Raw genomic sequence first — 23,537 nt, forward strand, 5'->3', positions numbered from 1 at the left:
GATGTATCTTCTAATATTTTTGCTCATCATGCGTGTAATGTAGACACGCAAGTGGGTCCACTGCTACTTCCTGAAATAAATATCAAAAGCATAGAGTGTGTTTGAAAATGCCGTTATTAATGGAAGCCTTTGTGATATTCACCCAATGTCATGGTAATTGAATAAAAACAAATAATAAATTGTCGCATCGGGTCCAATACAAAAACATGCGTATTTCGCATATTTAGAAGCGTCGATTCAAGGCATTCCACTCCCGACGTCGATCCCGGTAGCAGGTGCGTGACGTCCCGGCGTCCAAAGGGAGGCGCGCATTTATTTTAGATTTTTATCAATTATATTCCTCTCCGATTTTTATCGGGATCTATTTGTGAGTTCTCTTAAATAACCTAAAATCAGTAAATTTCCTAAACGTTTTTCTCAATTAATTATCGTGATAATCAAATTGCCTTATTACAACTTAATAGATAAAATAAGAAAGATTTCTTAGTGAAGTGGCTGCAGAAACAAAATTTGGGAACAAGGGTAAGCCGTGCTAATTTATTGCGATTTGCATGAATTTAGCCGAGTGGGATTGCCTGCCAAAAACGATTCCTTTGTTCGGAATAGATACTAATTTTATTAGATACATTATTTCTTTGTATGTAAAAATAAACAAAAAATGCACCCAAATTCACACTAACTCGAAATACCTAAAAATGTGTTTTCGATTTTAACGGTGAAATATTACGTTCACCTTTTGAGCAAGAATTTAAAGTCTTAGCTCCAGTTATAAAGATATTTTTCCTTTAGGTACCCACGTTTTCTCCAACACACCAATTAACTTGTTAATCTCCAACCCCCTTTAGGAACCCAGCCGATACAATCAAACATCACCATGAACAACGACTTAGAACCTGGAGTTGTTCCAGATCGACTGCCCTTACCAGAAAGCCCCGGAACAGCCTCTGGCAGCAGCTCTATTGTTTTCGAGGCATCCACTCAAACACCTACCTCAGAGGGCTTTGACTCTCCCCTCTTTACTAATAAAGGCTACTGCCTTAAAACCACAGGGCACAGCACCCATGCTTTAGGGAATATACAGAGGATGCGACAACATGGCCAGGTATGTTTTAGAATGATTAGCAGGATCATTTAATGGAGTCTCATCAGATGGACTTATAGTTAATAGGAAAGGTCACGTAGTTTAGTTGTTTTAGAAATTTATTACAATCAATCATCATCCGTTCATTATCAGCTTAGCAAACCTACACCTCATCGTACAGAAATAACGATTGTTTCATTCAAGTTTGCCTTTAGGTACGAAAGTTCTTCACCCTCTGTGTCTCTCATAAATATTAAATATAAGCGAGAAAAGCCCTTGGTAGTAATAAATTGCCAAAATTGATCAATACATCTGCTTGAAATGGCTTTACTGATATATATATATATGTATATATAAGCCATTTAAAAGGCATCCCTGAGCCCTTCATGGCTAGTAAACAACGCGCCCTTTCCCGTTATTTACTCGTGGCAAATTACCCTTTACATTAAGGATCAAATTTTCTTTTTTGGCCGAGTGTGTAATTCAACACGACATTCGATTATTTTATTGCTCGCCCCTAGAAACGGGTTATTACTCTACTTTTCAAGTAACCTGAGTAATTAAGGTCGTCCTAAGAGACCAATTAAGATTTGGCTCAATGAACTATTTAGAGAATCACTATAAAACTGAGCTTTTATGATTTAAGTTTGCAACCACACGTGAGCAAATATCAGTTTAATTGAAGATTAATCGTTGACCTATTTTCGTTAAGTATAGGAAAATTATTGCGTTTTGGTGGTTCTTTATGCGTAATAAATACCTGGCATTAAAGTAGAATCTGTTGCGAATTGTTGATTTAAACGCGGCGCCTTTTTGGGGCCATAAAATCGAATTTTATGTCTAGGACACTGATCCAGGGTAAGCTTACGAATTTTTCTTTGTCCAGACGGAGACTTCTAAGCGAGCGATATTGACAAAGTAAAATTGGAATTTGTTAACTATTAGATCTATAGACATTCAGACCTGTCTTTGAGTTCTTCATACCTATTTACCTTTAAATTATTTTTGTATGTCCTCGTATGGCAGGGCCGGCCTTAGCAAGTCTGATGCCTTGGGCGAAATTTTTAATCTCCACTCTTCTCCCGTAAGAAAAACCACCAACTAGGAAGTCTGCCGCCTTGGGCCGTCGGCCAATTCCCCTCCCATAAATCCGATACTGGCTATAGAGTAATGAGCGACAACGGTTAAAATTGATACAGGGTGCCCGTTTTATTAGTTTCACCCTTAGAGTCTCCGTTGGGAGGTCTCAATCGTGAGGCTCATAAAACTGCGACTCTGTATAAATCTTTATTTAGGTATTTAGTCCCACTTAATCATAGATATAACCTTAGGTCCATCAAGGTAGTGATTAATACATCTTTATTGCATAATGAGCAAGTGCAGATTTGTATACAAACAACAATAATCCAGTAGATCCTTTTTTGATTTTAGTTGTGCGATGTTGTTTTAAAAATAGGAATAGAGAAGTTTAGAGCCCATAAGGTTGTCTTGGCTTCAGTTAGTCCTTACTTTTTTGCCATGTTCAACGGTAAGTTCTCTATTGATAATCTCAAAGACCATACTAAATGAGAAATATTTAGGTGAAATGAAGGAGCAAAACCAAAACGAAATTGCAATACATGACATGGACGCTACAGCTGTGGATTTGCTCTTAGATTACGCGTATACAGGGCAAATAACCATTACTGCCGACAACGTTCAGGTATTTTTTTAAATTATTTTGTATATGAATATTTAAAGACTATAGTTAATTAAACAGGTACTGTTACCAGCGAGCAGCTTGCTGCAAATGCAAGAAGTGCGAGAGGCCTGCTGCAGGTTCCTTTTAAAACAACTGCACCCAACGAATTGTTTAGGAATCAGAAGCTTTGCAGGTACTCTTAATATAGCCAAAAAACATAAATTTTAAATGAGGAATTATAGACACACACTCCTGCAAAGAACTTCACCTCAAATCTCACGTGTATGCCTTACAAAACTTCCAACAGGTGGTATCAACTGAAGAGTTTCTGCTACTTCCATTTGGCGAGGTAACTGTTTGCCTAACCCATCTACGTATGACCTATTGAAAACTAATTTTAGGTACGAGAGCTCATTTCCAACAGCCAATTGAACATATCGTCTGAAGAAGACGTGTTTACAGCAGTGTTAAATTGGGCCAAGCATGATTTGATTGAGAGGGAAAAGTATATTTCGAAGGTGAGACAATAAAGCGGGTACTGAGCAACAATTTATATAACTGCGACTCTGCAGTTAATGATTCACGTAAGACTGCCCTTAGTGAATAGAGAATTCCTAATGACGAGAGTAGACAACGAAAAGCTCATAAGGGATAATAACGAATGCAGGGAATTGCTTTTAGAGGCTATGAGGTACCATTTGGCTCCAGAAAGGCGCTTCGCTCTATCTACTACAAGAACCAAAGAGCGAAAGCCTAAAGGAGCAGACCCTTATTTATTTGCCGTAGGTGAGTTTACCATTTCATACTTAATTAATTACAATGGATTAAATCTATGACGTCAACAGGTGGTGGATCCCTCTTTGCCATTCATGCAGAATGCGAAGTATACAACCCAAAGACTGATATATGGCATACAATAGCTCCCATGCAATGGAGGAGGTCACGGTCTGGGGTCACAGGGTTGAGACGGTTATTATACGTCGTTGGAGGGTAACAACCACAAACCCACACAAAATGATGTTAATTAGAATTTTATTCAGATATGATGGTGCTTCAGATTTAGCAACTGCAGAATGCTACAACCCGTTAACTAACATATGGAATCCAATAACTCCCATGGGTAAATGTTGTTCTTTAAAGGCTAATGCATCAAGACACGAACAACGTTATTTCCAAATAATTTCCTCCGTTTCGATAAACTTATCTATACTTAAATTTCTCGGTACTAAGTCTAGTTCATTTACAGGAACAAAACGTTCTTGCCTGGGAACATGCTCCTTTGACGGCTTGGTCTATGCTTGTGGCGGTTATGATGGAGCTTCTTGTCTTAGTTCTATGGAAAGGTTTGACCCTTTAACAGGAGTGTGGTGCAGCTGCCCTGCAATGAACACTAGACGGCGTTATTGCAGGATTGCTGTAGTGGGTAAGGAGATTTTTAACCAGAAACATAGAAGCTGAGGCTATACAGAAGCTTCTCTTACAGAAAATTCAATATATGCTTTGGGAGGGTTTGATTCTACCAATTATCAAGCCTCTGTTGAAAGATTCGATCCAAGGGAGGGAAAATGGCAATCAGTGCCTTCTATGTCTTCTAAACGGTCGAGTTGTGGCGTTGCTGCATTGGATGGACACCTATACTGTGTGGGAGGTAAACTTCTGTCTCAAGAAAGTCTGTACTTCACACCTGGGATGTACTTTTCAGGCAATGATGGAACAATGTGTATGAGCAGTGGCGAGAGACTAAACATAAGAAGAATGTCTTGGGAACCTATTTCAGCAATGCATAACAGGAGGTATAATAATAAACAACCAAACAATCACGTCTAAACTCATTAAATTTAATTTAAAGGGCGACTCATGAAGTTGTTGCCTTAAATGGCCGTTTGTTCGCCCTTGGAGGGACTGATGGCAGTTCCAGCTTGAACTCCGTAGAAGAATACGATCCTAAATCCAACAAATGGTTTTTGGTCAAAAGCATGACATCTCGAAGAAGTTCCATTGGGGCAGCTGTGTTAGACTGTATTAATATTGAGCATGTATTAAGGCAGACTGTAAGGCTAGTCAGCTGATCTAAGCAGTGCATTGTGGTTGGCAAAAATAGGAAAAGTTTGTCTGAAGATAGAGAATCTAACACTCTTGACGATATTTAGGGATAATAACTACACGGCATTATTTGGTGCGAACACTATTTTAGTTCATACTACTTTACAAAGACAATTTGAAAAATTTAATTTACTTTATACATAAAAATAGCAAAATATTCATAAATTAAATAATAAGTGCATTTGTGGCACTGGCAGGTTTTGATAAAGACAAATTATTGGCGTTCGCCATATTTTCGATAAATATTGTTTGGTTTGACCTACAACACAAAAAATTTAAATTGTACGACAGTATGAAATAAAATAATACGTGATACACGTTCATTAGGTGCTTGTTGACATTTTGTAGTAAAAAAACGGTATTATAGCAACTCACCTACTGGACTTGTGACATAAATAACTATTACACATCAAGTAGTGATTAAGTTCTATGTGACAAATGCTTATCATGCTTGATATGGAACGAATGCTATAAGTATATTAATATTTAGAAAATTCTTTAGGTATAAACTGAATCTGTTGCTTTTTTCTCCCTATCTTGTTGCAAATTTTTTAATAATCATACATTCTGTGATAAATCGTATTGAATTTAATTATTAAAGGAACCAAAATTTTAAACGCTTACTATGCTGATTTAATCAGTGTTTGTTTAGAGATGTTCTAAAAATTGCTTTATGAATGAAGAAATTTGTCTTTATGCGTAATTTTACATACAAGAGGTATGAAAGCTTGTCGGTTGTGTATTTTCTAGGTACTGTAGGTACCTGTGTTGCTAAAAACGTGCTTCGCAAATTAACATTAGACAATTTAGGTTGATATTAATCAGATTATTCGAGAATAGGGTCTATTATTCTACGCATTCCGCATATTAAGTTGTTTGCTAATGAGCGGTTTAATGGTAAAATAACATTCAACTTTTATGTTCTGCATCCGTTCATTTTCTTGCCATTATGAAAGTGAAATGTGTAGTAATGTCCTCCAAATAATAGATTGACTTTAAACATTGGGTCAGGTACATACTACACACTAGGTGTTAATGGTGTATTTTATTGGAATAAATACGAGTTTCCACAATAACCACTAGAAATCTGCTGTGTTAGGAGTGAATTAAAATTTAATAATGTGCACTGCCATTAGGAAAATAAATTTTATATTGGAATAGGCTGTCTATTTTTATATCATTGGGGTTCTTCTACAGAAAAAAAAAACATACAGGTGGCAAAAATAAAAACTGAACATGCAAAAAACGAGAGATTCGTAAAAAAAGCATGGCTCAAGGAGTTCAGCTCTTTGAACAGGGGAGTTTGTCACCATTTATAAAAAACTGATGACTGGTAAATTTAATGAGAACTAAACAACAGCAAAAATAAGTATTACACAAAACAATTCTGAGATCACAATGTATACAAGGTGGTGAGAATTTAAAGTCTTCACAAATAGGATCTTCAAAAGGATGTACTATATAGGATAAAATAGGAATTTTTAGAGTAATTTTTTAAATCACAATAAAGAAACTAAATCTCTATTAGAGCATGTTCCCAAGTAAGCTAGTAGGAAATGGAGGTTTCTCAGTCTTCCAGACATTCTCTAGGTGCACCTGATACTAAGCACCAGCACAAACTCCAATGTCCATCAATGAGGAGAGTTCTGAAAGGGTAACAGTTAGAAGGTTAATTTCCAGTTAATAACATAAGATTAAATAAATGTATGTCTTGGAAGTTTCCAGTGGCGTTTCTAGCCCTTGGTAGTAGCCAATAATGGGGATCCAAAATTAAACTAACAAATTGTTAGGCTTTGTTTATTCACTGTTTATGTTTTTGTTTTCTGTTTATTAATAAACGAAGAATTGTACTCAGTTGGTAACAATATATAAAGGATAAGATAAAAATGCATTATCATAAAACTCTGCAACAGTATAATAAATTACTTTTATTTATGACCACCCTTTACAGTAAGTATCAACTCGCAAAAAAACATAAACAAAATTGAAGTCGCATATACAACATAAATGACATGCGTACGTGTACCTACATGAAACATATGATTGTTATCATATTCCTCATACAAGCTACAGCAGAACAATGCTATCACTATCGTGAAACGTGTATTAGAAAAGAAAACCATGTGATTCGAATCAAAAGTTTAAAGGTCTGAATTTCATGGTCCTTTATTCAATACTTTGACACCAGATGTCCGTTACGTCAATTGATTAGTTTATTTATGGCTGTCATAATAGTGGTTGATGTAATGTGTTTAATCGTTATTTGTTCATAAAAATGGCAAAAGATTGTGTAAAAATCTAAAAATGGGTGCAAAAGACTCCAAAAGAAGTTGTCTAATCTACGAGGATGCAGTCAAGCGAAGTGAGTACAAATGGGACTCAATTTCCCCAAGTTTTCCTAGAGCGTTCCCCATCACATGATTGACAGGATACACACAACATAAATACGATTATGATAATTTTGCAGCAGAGTAATTTTAAATGTCCCCAGGCAACGGAAGACTTTTCATTCTGCTTCCATTTGCTCGTTTAACTCGACTATAAGGTCCGAGTTATGTACAACCTGCCTTATTATTACACCTAATTAACTGCAGCACTAGAGTACGTTCATAGTGATGTTATTACTTAAGTGTTTATTTCCATTGTCACTGTTGAATGTGCGTATTATCAAGCAGAACAAACATTTCATAAATTCCTTTTGCAACAATTTTTGTTTGGGTTTTGCTCTGAGCTGCAGGCTTATTATGTTGTGTAATATCGGTACCTACTTATGTAGGCTAAAATGTGTCCTTAGTTGGTAGATATTTTAATAACATGTCAGGCTCATTGAATTGTTATTCAGTCTACTAACATTAGCTTCAACATACAGTGCCAGTCTTCACAGTGATTCAAGGAAGTAGGATCTGTTTGGGTGTCTAATCTAGGAAAGAGGCTGATTAGTTAAATGCTAAGTCTTTCACTATTTAATGACTGTGAAGAGGAAATTTCAAGGAACAACAACCAGTCAATCAATCCCCTTCATTGTGGCAGTTGCATTGTGGCACTGTTTCATTATTCTAAGGACTCTGTTGTGATTTTTGTGATTATTTTCAAAGAAATTCTAGGCGTAAATGTGGGCTTTACAGCTAGCCTTCCCAGGGGATTTCACATATACATGGACTAATACAAAAAATTTGGCTTTATTGTTTTAAATTTCACAACATACTTAATCTGAGCATTATTGGAAAATTATGATATGATTTCTTATCAAGCCATAAGCAGTGTTTGCAGCCATATCACATAAGCTATGGCAGGGACAGTGATAACCTGATAATTATAACATTAAAATTACTATTAATATTCCCATTTTCAGAAAATGTCTGCTTATAGCAAGGAAGGTAAAAGAAGCAAAATTTCTCTAATCAGTTGAGTTGTTTACTGGGAATATTATTGCAAAAATGAAAATGTAATAATAAGAAGCTTTAATCTGTTATCTTAAGCACCTATTCAATTAAAAATCAATCAGCATGGGAATGTAAATTTGCCAAGGATGCTGTTATAAGAAATGTTGTGTACATTGAGTTGTACAATAATTGCAGATTATGTTTTGTTTTTGCATTAACCCATTTTCCTGTGATATGGCAATTGGTGAATGAAATGATCAGGTGCAATTGAATAAAGATTGCAAACCTCAATGCCTGGATTACAACCTCTGAACCTCTCACTAGCAAAGTTAAGCTGGACTGATTGCCACAGGTATGAAGTAAATGACAAGGAATGTCGAGGAAGGGCGCTGTCACGCTACTGTGATGGATAGAAGATGCTGGAAATAAGTCTTGAATCAGATTAGTAAAGGTCAAGAGTAATCACTACTCTTATATGTTTAACCATCTTCTAAGCCTTTGTTTTCATTTTGACAAAGCACTAAGAGGATAAATCATCATGGTCTGACAAAGGAGGGAATATTGTCTCATCCATTGAATTGTGCATGTGAGCAATATTTGAACAAATTAACATGATAGATAATGAAGGTTCATTGATCTTTAGTTAATAATTGAATAGTACTATCTAAATCAATTATGCCATCAAGTGGGGACTATTCAAATCTTGTATATGCAGGTATATGCATGTAGGAGCATAACTTTAAGTGATGCTCAATTAGTGACTGATTTAATATGCCTTTAGGCTCATTATCGTTCCCTGCGAAGTACCTTGCAGCAATAATAAATTAATTATTCACTAGGGGAAAGCATTAATAAAATTTGTATATTTAGGCGAACTTTTTTATCTAATCTATGGACTCAAGGTTACACGTATATCTTTACTGTTCTATAATTTTATGATTTTTTTATATAGTAATTGCACAAACCCTTTTTCTCAAACGTTCTCAGGATGGCAACCATAGAAAATCCTTATACTCCCCTAATTCTTCTGATTATCAAATCCATGAGCCAGATCCAGGCCTTTCCAAGATCAAATGTTCCTCTTAGGTCAGAGTGTCAGGGGAGTTGGATTATGTTGTTATCAATAAATCCATGCCAGGCTTAGAACACATGAACTTAGTATCGTTCAAGAGAAAAGGGGACACCTTCTAAACACCCTTAAAGAGCAAGTTGCTGCTTGATCATAATAATCAAACGTTAAATGCATCGTTATATATTGGAAAAACGCTTGATTTTCAAATGTTGATTTTATGTAGTATATATGTTAATGGCCTTGTATAGTCTAATTGATTGCGGTGTGAAAAATTGGGGGGCTGAGGAACCGTTGCAGCTGTTTTTTAGGGCTATGACCAGTTACTTTGCTAATTACCCCAATTATTGCCTTTATATATGAAATTTACTTAGTGTGTTTAAGTTGTTACCGTTCGTGGGAGATTTTCAGCAAAATAATAACACAAGAAAATGACAATTGACTCTACTGAGCATTTTATTTTTCCAGTGTCAGATGCAGAATTCCGGCGTGTTTCCGAAACTTTCAAGCGCCTTACCAATGGGGGTGTTTGGCTGGCGCAACCTGCTTTTGCCCAGCACGTTTTGGGAGATGGGGTGCCCCCTCCTATAGTCGAGAAATTGTACACAGTCTGCGGGGGAGGCTCTCGAGGGATTGCCTTCCGGGACTTAATCTGTGGATTGGTATTGCTAACCAAGGGCTCGCAAGATGAAAAAATCAAGTAAGAAATTATGAAAAATAAATGTAAAGGTACAACATTTTATGTGTTATAGATTCCTGTGGTCGCTCTACAGCAATGACTCTGGGAGTCACATCACCAGAGGCGAGTTTCAAGCGGCATTGCAGTTGGAAGGCACACTGCCTCCCTCGGATGGTGGTCCAAACAAACCAAATACTAACTGGGATCGAATGCTCCTTTCTCTCTTTGGTGGGGGGCAGGACAAAGTGGGATTTGAGGATTTTAAATCTTGGATAAAGCACAACAAGGAACAGACCATATTGTCTAATTGGTATGTCGGAAGTGATTATAGTCTGTTTAGATAAAGAATTTGGACCTAAAAATGCCGAATTTTTTGCGGTTACGGCATTTATCAACTTTCAATGATTGTCTAAATGCCATCGTGATTTCATTAATAATAATAAAACATCTGATTTCCAGCCGAGAGCCCCGTCGTTTAGTTTATAGTTTTGCTAAACCAACAATAGATTAACTATACAGAATTTCCCGAATTTACTGATGGCTGTTACGAGTTTTATCGGTCTTCATAAATACCTAAATCTACAATTTTCCAGGCTTCTCTCAAATCCATGCGTATCTCTAAGTTCCGAAGTTGAAACCCCTACCTTTTACCAAACCCTGGCGGGAGTTACTCACCTAGAGGAACAGGACATCTGTGAACTAGAGAAATGTTTCTGGTCCATACAAAGCGCCTCTGTAACTGGACATTTGGACTACAACTGCCTCTTATCCTTGGTTTGTCCTCCAGTGCCTGTGAAGGCCTGCAGAGGGTACATTAACACCAATCTCTAATTTAAATTGAAAACAAATTGAAAATTTTAATTTAACAGGTTGTTTCTGGCTCTGGATGTAAATCGGGATGAACATATAGATTTTAAGGAGCTGTGCTGCGGGATTTCCGCGGCCTGCAGAGGCCCCACTGCTGAAAGAATGAAATGTAATTGTTTTCATCTTTAAATGATCCGAGACTTATTAAGAAATCTTTCAGTCTGCTTTAAAATATTTGACATGGATCGGGACACATATTTGAATTCTGAAGAGCTAGAAAACATGAGGCAAACCCTGCACTTCATCGCCAATGAGAACAAACCAACGTTTTCCTCTCAGTTTTACTTAGAGCGTCCCGACAATAATGGGGAGACTGATTTGACTCATACAAAAGCCCTGGAGTCTCTTAGTAAAAAGGTAGTTTCTCTCTATTTAAACCGCAGTCCAGCTAACGAACCTGTTGTTGCAGATGGACAATAGAGGAGGCGTATCTCAAGAAGACTTCCTGATGTGGGCCGTTGAAGACAACAGCTTGGTTGCTCCCTTGTTAGAGCTGCTCTTTCAGGTCTGTCACGTATCCTTGGGATTGAAGCCACATTGCAGGCATAATGAATATGAGATAGGTAAGTGGCAGGTTTTATGGCCATGCGTTGTAATCGTATTCATTGAAATTGTCAGTGAGGGGTTGGTTGGAAAGAGAGGAGCGTCGCGGGTACCATGTGGGTCAATTTTGGTATCTTATCTCTTCTGATTGGTGGCATCAGTGGGTTAGCTATACTTCTACCCCTAGGTAAGTCCCAATGTTAATGTTAGACACATAAATGATACCGTAAAATTCAGAATTGCTCCCTTCATCTTCTCTTTGTTTTTGCAGAAGTAACTCTCAGGATCATTGCCAGTGCCGTACCGAATCTCGAGTAATGGTCGAAGAGGGCATAGTCTGCGATGAAAGTTTAGTTAGCAACGCCACTGACTATATAATCAACAGCAACGAATTTCACTCGAACAGCATGGAATCTATGGGAGACTTGCTTAGTAAAGGAGATAGGTACATTTTGCGAACCTCTTGTTTTCCTTTGAAGCTTATTCGATTTTTTCTTTTTAGCTGCAGCATTGCTTCAAGTTCAGGAGTGTCTAGTAGCTCTGGCACAGCAACGAAACGGGTTTTAAATCCTCCTGGTCCTATAGACAATAGCAATTTAGTTGCGGATAGTAGTTACAAGGTTCCAACTTTAACGGGAGAAGGTGAATATTGTAATTTTTTCTTTGTCGATTCTTTCATTAATTTGTGTTGATGGTGCAGGTGGCCGTTTGAAGCGCGATACAACACTGGTGCAACACCGGGATTTTGAATTGGTTCCCGATTCGCTGTGGAAAGCTCTGGCCATGTGGTATGGAGGCCCTTTGCCACTACCCAGACAGGTTGGATTATCTGGATGTTTTTTTTTGCGCCAATTAATAATTTTTTTCTCAAGGTTATAAAGCCTCCAGGAAGGTCGGAAGTGGAGTTGGAGCTGTATCCTTTAAATTTAAGGATATTGAGGCATCATGTGCAGCAACCCGTCAACAATACTAGTTGGAGCACTGTAGTTGGAGGGTAAGTTCTCCTGTAATGGAATACTTATCTCGTTATGCAGGGTATTTCAAAAAAGGCGTCAGCCAATGGCCAGAAGAATACCACAAATTCCTCAAATGAAAATGAGATGTTTTACTTAGAAAAACTATAATCTAAGACTCGTATTGAATAGTATCAGAACACACTGTTCCTATTTTTTTCTGGAACGTCCAATATAAACGAAGTTTCTAAGTTCATTGAACATCATCGTCAAAAACATCAAAACGATTTTTTCACAGTTACGGCGCCTTGACAACAGCCGCTTTTCCCCCGTCTTCCCCAGGTCCTTGTATGAGACGTACTTTAGCGCACGTGGCAGCCTTTTCGCGTTTGGCCAGTGTTCAGCAAGTGACCGATTTCCTTTGCGAACACTTAGGGATCAAGAATGAAGAAGCACGGCTTTGGCTGCTTCGAGACCATCAATCGCCGCTTTTACTGGAGGACGAACAGGCTCATTTGCAGGATTTGGGAATCAGGCGAGTTTTGAATTGATAATTTTTCTGCAGATTCCTGCTTATAATACATTTACATTAAACTGCTTCATTTTAAGGATGTTTCCTTCTCTATATATAATATGAATTTGGCATTTATCGATAATTTAGGGATACCGATCAGATACTTCTTGAAGTACGTAACAAGGACCTCACATGGCCAGAGGAAATGGGCCAGTTAGCAGCTGGAGGCAATAACGAAACTGCGCTGGCCGAGAGGCGACCTACAATACACTTACCACCGGGTATTTACAATTTAACATTTAAATTATAGCTCTCCTAATCTTTTAATCTGAAGGCGCTACTGGCTTGAACAACTTAGGCAACACTTGTTTCATGAATGCAGCCTTGCAAGCAGTCTCTAACACCAGGCCGTTGACTCTATACTTCCAACAAGACAGTCAGCTTTCTGAGGTTAATTCAAACAATCCTGATAGCACCAAAGGGGCTGTAGCAAAGAAATATGCCGAGCTTTGCAGGTAGGTGGATTGATCAGAATTGAGGACTGTTAGTTGCGATTAACTTAAGATTTGACGAATTATTCTCTAGAATTAATTCTCATATCAAACGCAACTGTTGCAGGGAATTGTGGGCGGGTTCCACAAGAAGCGTCGCTCCATTAAAATTGCGTTGGTGCGTCACCAAGTATGCTCAACATCTTAGTGGAGGAGGGCAACATGATGCACAGGTGGGTATATCGCTCGAGGAAAAATATTTTTCGAGAATTTGGTAATTTCAAGGAATTACTTGCTTGGCTCTTGGATGCTCTCCATGAAGACCTAAACCGAGTGCCCAAGAAGCAATATATCGAGCAAAAAGACAGTGACGGTCGACCGGATCAAGTCGTGGCAGATGAGGCATGGCAATACCACCTGAAGAGAGAAAATTCCGTTGTTACGGATTTGTTTCACGGCCAATTGAAAAGCAAAGTAAGTCTTACATTCGGAAATAAGATAAAATTCTAAAAGTGGCAACATCGGTTTTTCCTCATATGAAAGTGACATTGTATTCCTTCTCTAATGTTATTACCGTACGGCATTGGATTTTTGTATTAACAGCATACCAACATTTCTAGGTAACATGCCAAACGTGCGGCCACGAATCAGTCAAATTCGACCCGTTCAACCACCTGAGTCTACCCCTCCCTATGGAAAGCTATATACTATGTGAAGTTCTAGTGGTTCGGTTAAGTGGCGAGGTCCCTACCAAGTACGGGCTGCGACTGAACTCCGAGGCAAAGTATGGGGAACTTAAGGAACATCTTAGTGATCTTTGCCGGGTCGAGGACAAGCGGCTGTTGCTTGCCGAGGTGGCATTTTATCAAGTAAGAGCCCGCTTGTTAAAAAGTGAAGAGTAGGTCATTGGGTACAGTAAATATTTTGTCATATCGTCGCATTATGGCATCTAACAGTGTGTGGAGTAGAGATAGATATACTTCGGACACCATTTTTTAGCCAGAAGTTAAAACCAGGACAAAAAAAATATACACAAACTGCATGTGAGCTAAAGTAGAAAGTCCGCTGTGAATTGAACCGTTTTTAACGGAACTTGTTGAAGGAATTTGTTTACACTAAAAGCATTGTCATTGGAAAGGGTTAAATAATAAAAGATTACGAATAAACCTCAAGTAGGTGTGGAAGAGGCATGTCTTGGATAAATTTACCTTTTATCTGTGGTCTTTCAGATTGTAAATAGCAAAAATGGCTCAATCAACGCCCTGCTTTCACGCTTCACCACCTACTACGAGATTTTTTTAACTATCTCACCCGGTAATAATTTTTGTTTTAGATCAAATCGCTTTTGCCGGATGAAAATAGGATAAATCCAGGCACAGCTTTGGAACTGTATGCCTATGAGCTGCCAGCCAGTTACGGGGGCTCGGAAAGCGAAGGTGAGAGGGACGACAATGCAGGGGAGGGAGATATCGAGACAGGTAAATTTGTTCAAAATGGAGATGCAATAGAAAACTCGTTTGTGTTTACAGAGGGTGGAATTTTGAACCTGAAATGAGAATCAGTTTTCCTTGTACTGCTTTTCTGTATTTGCAACTACGCATCCATCAAACTCTTGACACGTAGAGTTGCAAATGCAGAAGAGAACAAGGAAAATATCCTTATTTTGATTACAGAGTTCCACCCCAGGTCTGCAGCAATTTAAGTCATCCTTTCGATAAAAAAACTTTATAGATGTTTTGTTTGTTTTTTTTTTTTGGTTTGCTAGAGGCCTCGACGGGCGCCACCGACAGCCCTCTGGCCCGAAGCCCTGAGGTAAGGAGTGATTCGGCCATTTGCATGCCCAACATTCTATGCTTTAAGGTATGCACGGCCTAGGCCTAGCGAATTTTAGTTGTGTTTGTTTTGCGCTAATTATTTGTCCATCGCACAAAACTAAAACTGTTAAGTGGGGTTTCGCCTCTGTTGTGTATTGTAGATTAGTCTAAGTTAAGGCTCGAAATCCAGTTTATGCTCAAAAACAATGAACACTAATTACTTTGAATATATGGAACGGCAGCTTCACTGTGGCCGGACCATTTTGCGCAATATTTTTGCTGAATGAAAGCTTTAAAAGCAATATTGTATGTTTGTATTAAATTTTACAGAATATCTCACTGTATCCAGAGCATATGCCTGTCCAGGACCGTGAAGTATTTATTTAGTAACGGTTTTAGTTTATCCAATAGTCAGACGATTTGAATGATTTTCGAGGCAACAATTAAAGGATCCTTGAACTCCTTTTCGTCTCTCCTTCCCATTTTACAGTTTTGCAAACTTTAAGATTAATTTTTTTTGTAATAAGCATTTTGGGTAGTCGTAGCATTTCAGTTAGAGCAGGTTCGGACCATCCCTTGTACAAAAGGTCTGCGATATCCGTGTTAAATGGTATTTGCAACGGTCACTTTTGAGTATTTTAACTTGGACCTTGTTCCATGTTTAGTAGTTAGCAAGATGATATGTTTGTTAACACTGAATGTATGAATCTTACATGTTTTTGAGTATGGAATTTTGGGTATGTTTACTGAGTTAATTGTAAATGAGAAATTTATCAAAACCATGTAAATGATAGAATTTTCACTCGTTTCTAGACCAAAAAGGAGCCAAGGCTAAGCAAAGGCATTTCCTTCAAGAGGTCCACTCTTTCTGTGCATTCCACGTCGTCCAATCCTTCAGGTAAAGTGACATTAAACAACACAATTTTACCATTAGATTGTCTAGAAAATGAATGGTGATATCGGCTCGCCTTTTTAAATAAATTGGCCATACTGAGGCCAAATCGAATGTGCATAATGCCCAGACCTCACACAGATAGCTGTCAGAAAGCTTCCTTAAGGCCTGACGTTTGAATTTCCATACAGATACATTCGGTTTCAATCCACCCTTTTGTATCAATAAACTTATACTTATCATGTCGTTCTTTAGGGGCTTTCGACTCATTAACCCTCAAACGGCCACCCTCCTACCTGATCGCCGTGCACCGTAAAGTAGTCAGACAAGACATCTATTTCCTCTCCCAACAAAAAAGCAAACCGAGCCTCTTCGGAATGCCACTACTCTTGGGCTGTTCCTCAAGCAGCACATGCCGGGATGTCTACGATATGGTGTGGCAACAAGTTACCCGATTATTGAGCCCTCTGCCTCAAAGCGACCAAACTAACCATGCTACAGACTGGTAAAAACAAATTGACTTTAGACGCCCACCCGGTATTCTCATAGTTTTTTCTTTAGTGATGATTCATTAGGTTACGAATTTCCCTTCACCCTGAAAACCGTATTGGCTGGAGGTCAGATATGCGCCATCTGTCACTGGACGAACTTCTGTAGAGGTTGTCCTTTGCCCTGTACAGATGACCCGTTGCTGCACAAGTGCGGGCCTTCAAATAACGCTCCTGCCATGCATATTGCCATAGATTGGGATCCTACAGCGTTACACTTACGTTATCAGAGTAGTAGGGAAAAGGTGGGTGCGTTTTAGTTTAAATGAGAAGTCTACATGGGAGTTTCAGTTGTTTTAGATTAGTTCTAACAATGAAGCAAATGAATTCCGAATCGCCAAAAATATATTCAGAGTCTTGCTGAGCCTGTGCATTTCTTTAGAGCATTCTTTTGTATATTTTTCTCTTGGAACGAACCTTTTATTTTTAGACATGCAGGATTTTGATCGGTTATCATTTTATCAAGTCTATTAAATTGGAGCAAAATTGCGCATTTTAACCAACTCTGTTAAGGCGAATTGCGGACATCTTAAATAGGAAACTTTGGCCTGATCATTTTCTTTCCTCTTTAGCTGTGGATAGAACACGAATCGGTGGGAATCTGTCGAAAACTGCATACAGAACCAATCGACTTAGATCACTGTCTTAAGGCTTTCACCTCTGAGGAGAAATTGCAAGAGAAGTATCACTGTAGTAGCTGCAACGATAAACAATTAGCTACTAAGAAGTTGCAGATTTGGAGACTTCCGCCTATTCTCGTAAGTTTCTGCATTATATCTCGTGTGAAATTTTACTACAAAAAAATTTTAGATTATTCACCTAAAACGATTCGACTACGCCAACAGCAAATGGGTGAAAACCCAAAAAGTAGTCAATTTCCCTTTCAAGGATTTCGATCCCACTGCCTATCTTGCCTCTGTACCTCAGGAAACTATACTTAGACACCGTCAAATATTGGAAGATAAGAGAAGGAAAATGGAAGACGAAAACATAAGGCAAGAAGGTATGTTGAAAATTGAAACTTTGAAAAGTACCAACGCGAAGCAAACGCATGCTACTTTTATGTATTTATAGGCGACAAGATTCTTGAGGATTTAATTGAATCTCCCACAACAAACACACAAAATACCTCCAAAGAAAAAGACCTGGGTTGCAGCAATAATTACGACACAAGCAAATGTGATCTAAAGGCTAACAATAGCAATAAGAAACCGGTAATTAGTGATAAGCAATATGAGGATAGCAATAGTTCGGGAATGCCGCAATGCAACGGTGAACAATGCAAATTGCTGGAATGTGGGAAGGAAGGAAATGTGGGCTGTATTTCGCTTACTAATGGAAAAGATGAAGTAGACAGGGTAAGGAACTTTGTTAATGATAAGTAAAACAGTTATAAAGATATTTATTTAGGTGGCTCCAAATACGCCGATGAGACAGAGACCTGAAAGAATGAATAAAGTAAGGTCGAGATTAATATCAACTAGTCTAATGAAAACCCCAATCATTGATGAAAATCTGACGGACTATCACGAACATAAGTTGTTAGAGGGTCAAGATCCCTTCGACTTGAAGTATCAACTATATGCAGTGGTGGTAAGACACGATTGAATTATTACTTCTTTAAGCACATGTTTCTCGTTGATTCCAGAGTCATTCAGGCATGCTTAATGGAGGGCATTACATCTCATATGCTTGTAACCCCAATGGTAACTGGTATTGCTACAATGACAGTTCATGTCGAGAAGTTATTGCCGAGCAAGATTCCATGCAGACAATCAACGAGAATAGGCCTGCAAGTAGGAAAGGGTCGTCCTCGGGCTGCACACCATTGGGACGCCGAAAATGTCCACCAGGGAGTCAACAGCAACGAAAAGGTTTGAACGGTTAAATAACTATAATGGTAAATTGTTTAAAATTTATAATATTTACGAAAATGTTTATTGGAATTAAAAGCTGCGGTGCTAAAAAACCCAAGGTTTATTCATAATCTCATAAATTCTTCAAAAACTTGTGTCCCTTACTCACTCTTTATGCCTCTTTATGCGACGTTTCAATTATTAATTTTTAAATGCTTCTTGCTCCCACCAGGTAGTACCGGATCCACGGACTCTGATCGAACTGCTCCCCTTGCCACCATGGATGCATCAATAGCATCCTTAAGCAGCGCTTTGGATAGCGGCAACGCCTCTGATACAGGAGAAAGGACCAAAACATCGAATTCTCCCTGTCCAAGTAGATTGTCGGCCAGTGGCAGCACCAGCAGTGTCAATAGTAACGGTTTCAGGTAAGTAATCCGGTCTTAGAACTGTCGAATTTTGTCGCGTTGAATCGCGTCGAATAGCTCTAATGTGTTTTCTAGGTATTTAAGAAAAATAAAAGTGTAATAGTGAAAAACTCGGTCTTTTTTAGGTGCCCTTATAATGATGCAAAAATCCCTAGAATTGACACCAGTTCGGCCTATATTCTGTTTTACGAGCGTTCAGGGCTGGATTATCAGCCGTACTTACCCAAAGTGGCGCCCACATTGATCGAAAACGGAAGTGCGTCCTTGCATGAGCTAGACGAGGACGAGAACGAGCTACGTAAGCAGAATTGTTCTGTTCAGTAATGTGTTCTTTTTGTGGTTAGTGTGTTGTCTTATCTAAGGAATCTCCTAACATTCGTGCAAGTTACCATAAATTGCAATTCACTCTGAATCTCAAGACTGAACTTTTTGACACCAATAATTTCAATAATTTTCTGACTTCGCAGTTGAAAAAAATAATGTAGGTTACTAAATTCTATGGTAGGAATTGTTAGAGCGCATTTATTTTACTTTCTTGATGTTTTGGTGGATATAGTTCATAACGGTTAACTCATATGGTGTAGAAAAAATAATATAGGCCGCTGAATTCTATATTGAAAACCTTGTCAGAATCCGATTTTTTTCTTTCTTGAAATCTTGGTACATTAATTCAATACCGAGAAGGTCCCAAAATGCAGAGTTTAAACAAAAAACCTTGTATCTAAGTTTAATTACCCCGCAAAACAGTCTAATTTGAGATACCCTGAACATACTTGAAAACAATAACATTCTCATATGTTTCGTTTGATATTTAATAGAATTTTTTTTTACAAAAACTTTTATATGAAAAAAACAATAACACATTTATTAGGTGTCTGTAGTCTTTGATTGTCTTTAGGCTCTTTTTTCACAAAAACACAATTGCAGAAAACTCAAAGAACATCCCCGAGAGGTCCCCAGTGCTCAAGTGGATCCGGGACAAGTTTTCTACATAGCACCTAATGAAAACCTCTAAACTGAATTTTCTTCGTATAGACTGATGTTTCAAGATGACGAAACAGTTTCTTTCCACACATACGTATTCCTTATTTTGCATGTTAACTCTTCCTTTACTGTAGCTCGGCATCAATCATTGTAGCTGATAAGAGTCTAAAGCACTTTACACGCGCCGAGCTTTACCTCACTCATTAACAATGATCTGCCGAATGTGAGTTTTGAAATTATAATTTTTTGATATTTTTTAAATCTGATTGAAAAGAGATTAATGGGTTAATTTTTCCTGTTATTGAAGCTCCCCTCTGTGGATTTTAGCCTTGTGAGAGTTATGAAAAATTTCAGTTAGTTACACGTCTCAAGGCACTCATAAGGAATTTGTTTTTGCTAGACGGTTTTTTGGTAATTGTGAGAAAACTGTGATAGTAAAGGTATATTTAGTAAGTTTACCAAAATGATGGTCCTGGTTACTAGTTCAGAAAACTCTTCCTTTCGGCGAGCCTCTTGTTTAATCATTTCGTTAAAGTTTCATAGTTTTAGAATTTGTACGCGTTTTTTTGTTGATAAATACCTTGTTATACTGTTGTTTTAATCCTGAGTGCCGAATCTAGTAGTTTTTAAAAATAATGATTTTATACATATTATAATTTATTGTTTGGTCTGGTATGACAGTGTTTGCATTAAAATTCACTTTGCCCCACTGAAGTCGATGACGGTTGCTGCGTGGTGCATTCCATGAAGATAATGGTTATAGGATAGGTGAACCAAAGATATTTTATGATTACGTTTTGTATTTAATTCGCTTCGTCGTAAAGTATAAAGGAATCAAAACACTCCCCTCAAACGGCATACAATATTCCGACTAGTCTGATATTTAAAGTAATTTGTAAGATATCTTATTTTCACACGCTGATGGTATATATAATCCTAGTTATGTATTCCATGAATGATAGCGTCATTCTAATATTATATCGGTGCCATTACATTATAGTTGAATAAAGCTTGTATATTGTTTTTGGCATATTATTATTCGTCCTCCAGTAATACCCATAAAGTCGAATTTTCAAATAATTGGAAAACACAGTTAACTAATGTTTAATTAATGTACCCAATTAAACTTGTTTTCCACTAACTCACCTAACCACCACAGGAAGGAAATGTTAACAAAAAAAACTGAAAATTTTAACAAAATCCGCAGTTTACTGGTCAAATAATGTACAACAAAATCAGCAATAAATTGCGGCTTTCATCTTAACGTCTTAAAATTGCAGCCTATGTGGGAACTGGCTTGACCGGAGTCCGAACATGGCTGACAAATAGGCCAATAGTACTTTCCTGCAATCAAAATGCAATATTAAAATACTGTGAACTTAACTGATTTAAAACAAATAGAAGTTTTTACTAACAATCAATTCAAGAACTGTAACAAAATATTTTATAAGCTTCCTATAAAAGTGAGGAAACCTATGGTAAATATTGTGTTTCTGTAGTCCTCAAGCGAAACTACAAAATTTAATATAAGAACTTTGTAGCATTAGTAAGGACAGAAAGCAAATTTTAGGTGGAAATAATAGAAATAACAATTACCTGTCAGCATGTTTCCTAATGGCTGCAAACAGTTGGGCGTCCACTACTTTCTGGTCAGCCTTCCTGGTGTCACTTACTTTGTAACCCTGGAATAGAAAATTCATTCTTAACTACAATTCTAAGAAGAAAACAATATAATAATTTGTTTTCACATAGATCAGTCCCACTATCAAAGTACTTTCATGGTTAATCCAAAGGTGTCCTAAGATTAAATCATCAAGTTAACAAGTATTAATAAAAATTAAAATTAAAAAGTAAAGAAATCCCTTACTTCCTTCTTTTTTTGAAAGATATCTCCCTCTTCCTTCTTGGCTCTCTTCTGCCTTTGCCTTTTGAAATAGGTGTCATTGAGGTTCTTTGGAAGCTTCACTTCACTGATGTCAATCTTTGTTTGTGTACCAATGACATACCTTTGGCTGATTCGCCTCAAGGGGCAACCATTGATTTCATAAGGACCTAAAAAATAAAGTAACAAGTGCAGAAAACAAAATGAGTTTCCATTTAAAGAAGTATGAAAGAATATACTGTCAGATGCAATTAATTAATATCATGGAACATCTTAAGGTGTCCTAAGTATACTCATCACATTAAACATTTCAAAATTAGTGGAATTGCTAAAAGTAATGCTTACCAGTAACTAAAAGCAAGCCAGAGTGGAGCTGCTTTAGGAAAACTACCCTTTTTCCTTTGTGAGCTCCTGCCAACAAAATAAGTATAGTACCAGGAGTGATTGAGGGCCTCAATGTCCTTTTGTGATCCTTGAAGAGCTGCTTTGAAGGCCTCTTCTTAATTCTAAAATAAATTTGAATGGTATCTTAACAACTAACACACAAAAGGGTTTATTAAAAATGATGTGAATCAGATTAACATGTTCCCTGTGATATGGGTCATGTGTCCCATAAGTGTTTCTGTTTATGCGAGATTAGAAATTTAACATATTTTATTCAGGTGTGAAACCCAAAACTTTTTTAGTTATAAATATTATTGAACAATTCTTATACATATATATTCATAATGTCGTGGATAAACGATTTTGCAAATAAAAACATACGAGACATATATGACCTGTAGCATAGTGAATGTGTTAATCCTTGTTAGACTATCATTGGGGATCTGTTTGACTGGTTGAAAATTAATTTAATAAAGATAATAATTTCCTAAGACTTGAAGTGATATATCTTACTTGTCTTGAGTTGGGTACACAGCCCTTCGCTTCTTTACCAACACATAGCGTTTTCCTCCATTTTTCTCACCTCCAATCTGCTTTTCTATGACCCGCCCAGGATCGTTAAAAAAGGATTTACTGGACTTGGCCAGATTATTGGGAGGAAGGGTCTTCTTCTTCTTCTCAACTTTTTTGCCTATAAATTTATATAGAGCTTTTTTATGGTAGACTACGCTTCTGGAGAAACGGACAACCCCATTGCCGAGGTCATAATTCCTCGGCTTGGTAGACTTCTTCTTCTCGGTGGGTGCCATCTAAAATAGAGAGGAAATTGGATGAAAACCAAAGAATTGATAAATAGAAGTTTTACTTGAAACATGTGAAGTGTTCAGGGATTAATGTTAATATCGACACAGTACTTCAGCGGTGTCCTAAGGTTAAGAATCATCATGATAAGTTATTCATTTTGAAGAAAAACACAAAAAAACAATTACTGAACTGTACCTAACATGTGTATTTTCTAAGCTGGACCACCTTTTTTAGGAGTTTAAGGATTAAATATCGAAGAAATATTGGGGAATTGCGCTTTTAGATAGTTAAGAGAACAGTAATTGAACTAATTATTCGAGGAAAACCTAAAGATGTTTACAATATTTCGGGATAAAACGCAAAACTAGAAAAACTTCCTTACCTCCTCAACAGCTTTCCGCAAAAGGACATGTTGCCAAGTTTTCAACGTCAATACCACAAGTCAATTTCGTCAGTGTCGATGCAAAAGTCATCTGTCAATTTTGGCCAGATGGCGTAATAGTACACATTGGATTCCAGATCCACTGAAACATAGAAATTAATAGAGATGGACTAATATTGAAACATTTTTAATAATAAAC

At 37.5% G+C, this 23,537-nt stretch overlaps 3 protein-coding genes across 5 annotated transcripts; 2 read left to right on the forward strand and 1 right to left on the reverse strand.

Annotated features, from left to right (window-relative positions):
- The first annotated feature begins 841 nt into the window (after positions 1-841).
- On the forward strand, positions 842-6,026 carry LOC136416408 (kelch-like protein 17). The gene is made up of 13 exons (XM_066401563.1): positions 842-1,102; positions 2,513-2,609; positions 2,662-2,783; positions 2,841-2,955; positions 3,005-3,111; positions 3,164-3,280; positions 3,335-3,548; positions 3,608-3,752; positions 3,803-3,882; positions 4,009-4,185; positions 4,246-4,410; positions 4,465-4,555; positions 4,612-6,026. Exons 1-13 carry the CDS (start codon positions 875-877, stop codon positions 4,829-4,831), a joined length of 1,878 nt encoding a protein of 625 aa, XP_066257660.1. The 5' UTR covers positions 842-874; the 3' UTR covers positions 4,832-6,026.
- A 1,047-nt stretch (positions 6,027-7,073) lies between these two features.
- Usp32 (Ubiquitin specific protease 32) lies at positions 7,074-20,909 on the forward strand. Of its 2 annotated transcripts, none has more exons than XM_066401761.1 (31): positions 7,074-7,227; positions 9,786-10,017; positions 10,070-10,306; positions 10,590-10,805; positions 10,866-10,972; positions 11,024-11,220; positions 11,273-11,426; positions 11,482-11,593; positions 11,678-11,851; positions 11,909-12,048; positions 12,107-12,225; positions 12,279-12,400; positions 12,658-12,894; positions 13,021-13,154; positions 13,208-13,388; positions 13,492-13,597; positions 13,650-13,838; positions 13,985-14,233; positions 14,698-14,842; positions 15,130-15,224; positions 15,992-16,076; positions 16,326-16,575; positions 16,632-16,863; positions 17,191-17,376; positions 17,429-17,621; positions 17,693-17,976; positions 18,029-18,211; positions 18,267-18,492; positions 18,707-18,902; positions 19,028-19,200; positions 19,830-20,909. In XM_066401761.1, exons 1-31 carry the CDS (start codon positions 7,170-7,172, stop codon positions 19,895-19,897), a joined length of 5,280 nt encoding a protein of 1,759 aa, XP_066257858.1. In that variant the 5' UTR covers positions 7,074-7,169; the 3' UTR covers positions 19,898-20,909. The 2 variants fall into 2 exon arrangements, with proteins under 2 accessions (XP_066257858.1, XP_066257859.1); XM_066401762.1 differs by having other exon boundaries at positions 15,130-15,176.
- Positions 20,910-21,075: 166 nt separating this feature from the next.
- Positions 21,076-23,362, reverse strand: RpL6 (ribosomal protein L6). 2 transcript variants are annotated; one of them, XM_066401779.1, is made up of 6 exons: positions 23,339-23,362; positions 22,666-22,961; positions 22,114-22,274; positions 21,754-21,938; positions 21,483-21,568; positions 21,076-21,230 (listed from the first exon to the last, which is right to left on the reverse strand). In XM_066401779.1, the coding sequence occupies exons 2-6, from the start codon at positions 22,959-22,961 to the stop codon at positions 21,155-21,157; spliced, it is 804 nt and encodes a 267-aa protein (XP_066257876.1). In that variant the 5' UTR covers positions 23,339-23,362; the 3' UTR covers positions 21,076-21,154. The 2 variants fall into 2 exon arrangements, with proteins under 2 accessions (XP_066257876.1, XP_066257878.1); XM_066401781.1 differs by lacking the exon at positions 23,339-23,362 and adding an exon at positions 23,152-23,174.
- Positions 23,363-23,537: the final 175 nt, after the last annotated feature.

The sequence above is a fragment of the Euwallacea similis genome, chromosome 23 (genome assembly GCF_039881205.1).
Source record: "Euwallacea similis isolate ESF13 chromosome 23, ESF131.1, whole genome shotgun sequence".
Taxonomy (NCBI): domain Eukaryota; kingdom Metazoa; phylum Arthropoda; class Insecta; order Coleoptera; family Curculionidae; genus Euwallacea; species Euwallacea similis.

Excerpts from the sequence above, each read along its gene's own strand:
- LOC136416408 (XM_066401563.1), top strand. The coding sequence starts at position 875 with ATGAACAACGACTTAGAACCTGGAGTTGTTCCAGATCGACTGCCCTTA. Across the intron at positions 2,610-2,661 it reads CTTTTTTGCCATGTTCAACG|GTGAAATGAAGGAGCAAAAC; the intron begins GTAAGTTCTCTA and ends AGAAATATTTAG. Across the intron at positions 4,411-4,464 it reads ACACCTATACTGTGTGGGAG|GCAATGATGGAACAATGTGT; the intron begins GTAAACTTCTGT and ends TGTACTTTTCAG.
- Usp32 (XM_066401761.1), top strand. The coding sequence starts at position 7,170 with ATGGGTGCAAAAGACTCCAAAAGAAGTTGTCTAATCTACGAGGATGCA. Across the intron at positions 13,839-13,984 it reads ACGGCCAATTGAAAAGCAAA|GTAACATGCCAAACGTGCGG; the intron begins GTAAGTCTTACA and ends CAACATTTCTAG. Across the intron at positions 16,864-17,190 it reads ATCAGAGTAGTAGGGAAAAG|CTGTGGATAGAACACGAATC; the intron begins GTGGGTGCGTTT and ends TTTCCTCTTTAG.
- RpL6 (XM_066401779.1), bottom strand. The coding sequence starts at position 22,961 with ATGGCACCCACCGAGAAGAAGAAGTCTACCAAGCCGAGGAATTATGAC. Across the intron at positions 22,275-22,665 it reads GTGTACCCAACTCAAGACAA|AATTAAGAAGAGGCCTTCAA; the intron begins GTAAGATATATC and ends AATTTATTTTAG. Across the intron at positions 21,939-22,113 it reads TGGCTTGCTTTTAGTTACTG|GTCCTTATGAAATCAATGGT; the intron begins GTAAGCATTACT and ends TTTATTTTTTAG.